Source organism: Saccoglossus kowalevskii, chromosome 14 (assembly GCF_978046115.1).
Source record: "Saccoglossus kowalevskii chromosome 14, keSacKowa6.1, whole genome shotgun sequence".
NCBI classification, from domain to species: domain Eukaryota; kingdom Metazoa; phylum Hemichordata; class Enteropneusta; family Harrimaniidae; genus Saccoglossus; species Saccoglossus kowalevskii.
The window spans coordinates 13,287,660-13,295,643 of record NC_140654.1 but is presented as its reverse complement, the minus strand read 5'-3'; the positions used below and the strand labels follow the sequence as shown (position 1 = coordinate 13,295,643).

The following is a 7,984-nucleotide window of genomic DNA, read 5'->3' as shown; positions in this document are numbered from 1 at the left end:
CAGATCTATTGTCAATGGATCTTTATTCAGCGGTGAAACGTACACGTCAAAAATACACTGCTGCTAAGATGAGACAGAAAAGAGAGAGTGCCGCACGCGACCGGCACGCGACCAACTAGAAATTTTAAACAATGTAACAACGCTCAGGCGCCAACACGGACGCACGAAATATCAATGTACTCGTAAGCGAAGAGTTAACACGCAATAAATGTAACTAAAGCAATATTGAATGGAAATAAATGATCATTCGAACCCATCCCCGACATACTCCCGCCGCGAAAGATGCGTCTAGCATAATTTTCGAATGAGACACGTTTCATTTCCGTGATAATAAAGCGATAAAGATAATGACAATGTGCATGAATAACGCAAATATATAATTTACATACAAAGCAGTTTGAACGAAAGTACATCATAAAGTCGATTATGAAATAAAAGTTATTATTATTAATGTCACACAAGATCACGCTGGATCAGATTTTCAATTCTTCGTTCAGCTATGCGAGCCGTCGCCCTTTTCGATCGTCGTGGCTGGATGGATTCACCACCGCTCCCATTGGAGCTACTTGCGTGTGGTCTTTGGTCACCGTCCCCGGCGGGACTGCTTGTGTGTGACCTTCTTCCGGCTTGTTCATCTCGTTGATCAATATTCATATTGGGTTTCGAAATCATCAAATCTCGGGTTAGATGTGATTCGGTCTCAGATTCAGTAGACAATTCTAATGGAATCAGTCGAGTTATAGATCGATTTGTGGAACCGTTTTTGGTTGCAAGTTCCACAGCACGAACTATACCGTCGGCTCCCGGTAACAACTTTGTCACACGGCCCATACGCCAATGTACCCGCTTACGCACATCGTTGTGAATAAGTACTATGTCGCCGACCCGTACAGTGTTGATTTTAACTCCTCTGTGTTGATTAAGGTGTCGTTCTCGCAGTGAAACGATATATTCGTTAGCCCATCTTTTCCAAAATGCGGTTAGCAAGGTAGTTAAATACGCATAGCGCCAGTTGGCTGACTGGTGATCTGTGGCGAAATTGGAGTTAGGATTGATGACTGTTTGCCTTGGTAAACAGCAAATATTTCTTCCGTTGACCAGGTGGGAGGGCGTAAGTGGATTTAAATCGTTGTCGTCAGTAGAAAGATGTGTAAGGGGACGATCGTTGATTGCTGACTCGATCTCCGTCACAATCGTTTCCATTTCGATATAAGTTACACAGGCGCGACCGAGAATTTTCTTTAGACTAGTCTTAGTGATGGCTATCATACGCTCGAAAAATCCCCCATTCCAAGGAGATCGCTTGGGAGTAAATTTCCAGTTGATTTGTCAGGTATCGCTGAACTGCAGGATCGGACATCAGGGTTTTGAGTTCATTGGCGGCCGATACAAACGTAGTGGCATTGTCCGAAACAATTAATTTAGGAGTACTACGTCTAGCTGAAAAACGTCGGAGGGCTTGAATAAATGATGTTGTTGTTAAGTCTGGCACAAGCTCCAAGTGAACTGCTCGTGTTATCGCACACGTAAACAGACAAATATAGGCTTTCACAACTGATTTTGAGATAGGATAGGGCGAATAAATGTCCTGTATAGTCGATACCGCACACGGAAAAGGGGTCTGCTTCTTGAACTCGGAAAGTAGGAAGTGGAGCGGGGATCGGTTTGGAATAGGCTGGCCCATCTACTCGCTTACACACCACACATTTATTGAGTTCTATGTTCACATATCGGCGAATGGATATAATCCAATAGCGTTCGCGTATACTGGTTGCGGTTGCATTTGGTCCTGCATGTTGTAAACGACGGTGGGTATCACGTATGACCGCTGACGTGAAAGCGTGTTTCCCTGGTAGTAAAATTGGATGGATACTATCATAGGGAAGGGATGTGTTCTGGAGTCGGCCTCCTGCTCGTAGAATCCCGTCATCATCGAGAAATAACTTGAGTTGATTACAAAGTGGTCCAACTTGTTTCGCCTGGCGCTGTAAATAGAGTATTTCGTCCGAGTAGTGAATGTGTTGAACAGCTTTCAACCACCTGTGCTCAGCGTCATTGATCTCGGACGCAGTTGGTGCGTTTCCATGGAGACTAGAAATGTTCAATGGCCGTCGAGTTAGCTTTGCTTTAATATTATGTACGAAACGTAGTATAGTACAAGAGCCGTAATTCGTAATAAATGAGAGAGATCGCGATAATTATTGACTTGAAATATACTGTCAATACTGAATCCAACTTGGCGCGGAAAATTGTCAGTATTCACTGGAGTATCACACATATTTGTAGCGGGTAGTATGTCACCGAATTCTGTTTGCAGCAAAGTTGGCTTAGTGACAGTTGACATATGATGTATCGCAGTTTCTGTGAGACATTTTGGCGCAGTCGCAGGATCCAATTGCTCGTTGACACTTTCAGTTATTTCGATAGGAAACAATTCACATTTCGGCCATAATGCGCTATTAGTTAACCAATCGGGGCCAAACCACCAAATACGAGACTCACTCAGTTGACGCGGAGAAATTCCCCTGGTTAAGAGATCAGCTGGGTTCTGTGAAGTGGGTACGTAGCGGTACTCTTGGTGGTGGGATGTGATTTCCAAAACGCGGTTTTTAGTAAAGACATCTTGTCTCCCTCGCCCGTTCAACCAGTGTAGTGTTATCTGATTGTCCGACCACAGAAGGCGTTTGGTAATATTGAAATTATCTTTAAGGGATTCAGATACAAACTGGCCAAGCCGTGTTCCGATCAATGCTCCCATCAACTCGAGTCGTGGTAATGTCAACGCTTGTTCACCAATGGGAGTGACACGTGTCTTCGCGATAACAAGTGTAGATTCGTGTTCAGAGACCAAGTATACTGAAGCACCGTAAGCACGTTCTGAGGCGTCTGCGAAAACATGAATTTCGACATTCTGAGGTTGTATTGTAAAGTACTTACGTGGAATTTCGCTGTTCTTTGTTACTTGATAGAGATCCGCTGCGATGCCTTGCCATTGTAGGAGAAATTTAGAATCGATGGCTTGGTCCCAATCACTGTTGTTTAACCATAGGGCTTGAATAAGTAGTTTTGCTCGGACGTGAACCGGAGAATACAATCCCAATGGATCGTATAAACTCGCGCTGTAAGAGGTGACGTCTCGTTTGGTAGTAAACTTTCCAAAATCGGGAGATTTCATTTTCTTTACCTGAAGATAATCGGAACTGGAATTCCATAGAATACCGAGAATTGAGACTGTTTCTTTGTCACTTGAACGGCCGTCGATTTTCGTAGTTTTCTTTAAGAGGGTGTCATTTGTACTCCATGATCGTAAGTTAAACTTACGTGTAGCGAGCATTTCAGTGGATTGTTCGTAAAACTGCAAAGCTTGCATTGGTGTTTCACAGCCAGTAACCACGTCGTCCACATATAAATTCTTTTGCAAATTAATTGCAGTAGGATTATCGGAATATGAATCGGTCAGATGTCGCAGTGCCGCGTTTAAAATAAAAGGTGAACTGGTTGCGCCGAACAATATTGCCTTAAATTGGTACGTCTTGAAGGGACTAGCAATGTCAGTCGGGTCGCTTAACCACAGAAATTTAGTGAATTTTCTGTCGGATTCATCCAGCTGTATCTGCAGAAATGCCTTCTCAATGTCTACCGTCATAGCTATTGGGTTTGAGCGAAATCGAATTAGTATCGACGTCAGCGAGTTGTGCAGTGGCGGTCCGGAGACTAAACATTGATTTAAACTGGGTTGATCCCGTTTTGAAGTTGCTGAACAATCATTTACGATTCTGATCGGAGTGGACTCGCTGTCCTTCGAGACCGATCGATGAGGCAGGTAGTGTCCGATTTCTCGATCGTCGTCGGTGACTTCCTCGATGAAGCCCTGCTTAAGTTGATCTTGTATGATGGTGTCGTAAACTTTCACAAGTTCGCTTGGCAATTTGTTGATCATATTTCTGGTGCGTGAGGTGGCTGACTGTAAGTTTGTCGGCAAAATATCATGATCTGGTCGCCATGGTAACTTAGCGATATACCTTCCGTCCTTGCTGGACAAGCAATTATCAACAAATTGGCGATGTTGTTCATCATGGGTGGCTTTGGTTTCGCTTACTTTGATGGTGTCATGGATGCCTACCGTTTCGAGGTCCCAGTAGTTGGCGACAAGTTTATCGAGCTCGGGGTCTGGTGTTTTGATCGAGGAAATATGAAATGTATTCGTATTATGGCCTCTTCTCTTAGTTGAATAGACTGGTCCCGAAAGTAAATAACCAAAGGCAGAGGAAACTGCTACAGGACTGGTTCCCCTTATAATGTGGTTTCCTACGTAGTCCCAATACCGATCCGCACCAATAAGTACATCTATAGTCAGTGTGGTGTCACTTGTGATTGGATGCGCTAGAGGTAGGTTTCGTAAGTGTGGTATGTTACGTAGGTCACCAGTAACGTTATTGTCAAGATTATCAGAAATCTCATCAACGATGAGCAAGTCAATGGGACTTTTATAGCCGTCTCGTTGTAGGAGAGCGACTGTAGTTCGTGGTATGGTTTTATACCCAGTTTTGCTATTCGAAAATGCCTTGAGATTTAGGGTCTCCAAATAGTTAGTGTCCGCTTTAATCGAGGCAGCGAAATATCAATGTACTCGTAAGCGAAGAGTCGCGTAACACGCAATAAATGTAACTAAAGCAATATTGAATGGAAATAAATGATCATTCGAACCCATCCCCGACATTACTAGCTCGCCAAATTGACCACTTTGAAACGAGACATCTAACCGATCATCATCATCAAGACATCGGCTCAGATATTGTATGCCTCAGCAAAACAACCGATTGACGAATTTCTAGACTCAAATTCCAACAAGAACAATCTTGACATGATACTTAAACTACGTTCCTTGCAAGAACGTGTGGACGTCAACACAACATTTCGGGAGACCCACGAGATGAAAGACACAATTTTAGTATATCTGTTAATTACTGTTGATAGAACACATTTTATGAATGAATTGGTTTTCCGATTTGAAAAACATTGAGTACGTATTCATGCGTTAATTAATAATATTCAACCCATTGAATTTGTGCCTCACCCCCAAAAAAAATCAGAACAGCATTACTAGACATCTCCATATTTCTAAGACAAAATTAACCAAATTTCGAAATTATACATATTTTAATACCAAACTTGCTATTTTTACCATCAAACTACTGAATCACTGTACATATTATTACGTATACCATTGACAAATTCAGACTCCGCTTATAAATTATACTCGATTATGTCTTTACCAATCATTACTCCGCTTATCATTCACGATTCGATTGACCACATTCTGAATAATTTGTACATACAGATTTTTGCGATATACATGTACTTCTTGTTTTCACTCCAAAACTTACTGCTTATTTGATCCCTCAATCAAAAGCTGTTTTACTTGGGATTGACGTTTCCACGTTAAACTGATATGACGACATGTCAGTCATCAACGATTTTCAGAAAAGGGTGACTGTCGAAAAGTAGGACACCACTTATTTAAAATAAACAGTTATATTGGAGAGAATGAGATGAAATTTTATTATTATCATTGTAGATTCAATAAGCAAACGGGAAGCGGGTCAAGAAATCGTAAATGTTTCATATTATAGAGATGGTGCGTAGTTCGTTCTTTGACGGTAAACACGTACGCATTGCATACAGAGCCTTTTCAATGGCGAACATCGACCAGTAATAATAGCATACACTTTGTATGCTAATTCATGTTTAATAAAATGCGCTAAGTTTTGATTATTGCCAAGATGTACAGGGAGCACTCGCTTATCCATTAGGCAGATTTCATTATACAATTATAATATCCTGACCGTATTGTTTACACTCTCGTAAATCGACTGTTTGACGTGTCTGGGGCACCCAGTGGACGAGGAATGCATGCGTGCACGTTACATTTCGTCAACACTTTCATTGACAATAGTATCATTTGCAATATGGTGTAATATCAATCGACGATCCTCTGAATACTGTATGTATGTATGTATGCACGTTGTAGTTCGAATGATTAGATATTTCTTTTATTTCGCCATTTTTGTCGATTCTTTCATTATGAACAGTGTTGACTTGCTCTCGAAATAAATACTTTTACACCGATGTTACCGTTTGTAATGTTTATAGTGTGTACGTGAAAGATATTCGCCTTTGAAATAATAATTGAAGACACAACTATATAGTCTTCAAATCAGCTGGGTGTTATTATTGAAGTAACGCATGAGGCGTGATATTGTTGTAATGGGGGTCTGATCGCGTTTCATAACTCCTGTATTGAATAATGCCATGAATCAAATTGTTCTAACAACATGGTAAACACGGGTCAGCAGTAAGTAGCTATTTTATCGGCGAGGAAAGATCTGCTTCTTGATTGCGATTATGATTATGTCTAATATAATGTATAATAATCTATTACTCTACGTACACAACTTGAAGCGGGCTTTTCAATTCAACTCACTGCGGCCGTACACAACATGGCTAGTTCCCCCTTCGAAAGAGTGAGTGCGTGTGTTGTGTTAGCAACACTATCTGTGACCACTGAGCTTGTCAAATATTTACAAAGCACGATGTGATAACTGAGGTGGTAAACTGACCATGATGTCAATATCCAACCACCTAATTTGCACAATAATAATTAAAATTGAAACCGTATTCATGCGAGGGATCTTGGTTGGAAATATAACGAAGTAACAAAAAACCAGCAAAGTGAAACAATAATAAAATCACAAACATGTGAATGTAAAGCAAAAAAAAAAATATATGTGGTGGTTGGTTTAGGCATTTGGCATTTTAGGATTTTTTTTCTTGTCGTAACCTGAAACAGATGTGGACGAATTTTCCTAGCTTAATGATTGTTTTGTCATTTTAACTTTTTAGTATACCTGTTAGGTGTTCATCATCTGTCCTAAAGTTGATTTTATTGTATTTAATATTTTAATCATGATTTTTTTGTTTCTCCTTGTATACATTACAATTGAGAAGATATTGTTTTTTGTTCTCAATTTTCTAGTTGTCACAAACTGAGCAAATTCAGTCTTCAGCTATAAGGTTATTTTGTCTACCCCTTTCGATTTAAAAAGTATGAACCCTTATTCCGAGTTTCGCCTTAGCACAGCACTATGATTTAGATTTTTGATTGTGGTGAGATATTTTTCATATGCAAATTCTGTTTTAATTTTTCTGTATGATGAACAGATGATGAACACCTAACAGGTATACTAAAAAAGTTAAAATGACAAAACAATCATTGAGCTAGGAAAATTCGTCCACATCTGTTTCAGGTTACGACAAGAAAAAAAAATCCTAAAATGCCAAATGCCTAAACCAACCACAACATATTTTTTTTTTTGCTTTACATTCACATGTTTGTGATTTTATTATTGTTTCACTTTGCTGGTTTTTTGTTACTTCGTTATATTTCCAACCAAGATCCCTCGCATGAATACGGTTTCAATTTTAATTATTATTGTGCAAATTAGGTGGTTGGATATTGACATCATGGTCAGTTTACCACCTCAGTTATCACATCGTGCTTTGTAAATATTTGACAAGCTCAGTGGTCACAGATAGTGTTGCTAACACAACACACGCACTCACTCTTTCGAAGGGGGAACTAGCCATGTTGTGTACGGCCGCAGTGAGTTGAATTGAAAAGCCCGCTTCAAGTTGTGTACGTAGAGTAATAGATTATTATACATTATATTAGACATAATCATAATCGCAATCAAGAAGCAGATCTTTCCTCGCCGATAAAATAGCTACTTACTGCTGACCCGTGTTTACCATGTTGTTAGAACAATTTGATTCATGGCATTATTCAATACAGGAGTTATGAAACGCGATCAGACCCCCATTACAACAATATCACGCCTCATGCGTTACTTCAATAATAACACCCAGCTGATTTGAAGACTATATAGTTGTGTCTTTAATTATTATTTCAAAGGCGAATATCTTT

At 40.0% G+C, this 7,984-nt stretch overlaps 1 protein-coding gene across 1 annotated transcript; it reads right to left on the bottom strand.

The window, feature by feature from the left end:
- Nucleotides 1–1,436: 1,436 nt before the first annotated feature.
- LOC146734470 (uncharacterized) lies at nucleotides 1,437–7,647 on the bottom strand. The gene is made up of 3 exons (XM_085507470.1): nucleotides 7,624–7,647; nucleotides 2,218–4,564; nucleotides 1,437–2,125 (listed from the first exon to the last, which is right to left on the bottom strand). Exons 1-3 carry the CDS (start codon nucleotides 7,645–7,647, stop codon nucleotides 1,437–1,439), a joined length of 3,060 nt encoding a protein of 1,019 aa, XP_085363596.1.
- Between the last annotated feature and the right edge of the window lie 337 nt (nucleotides 7,648–7,984).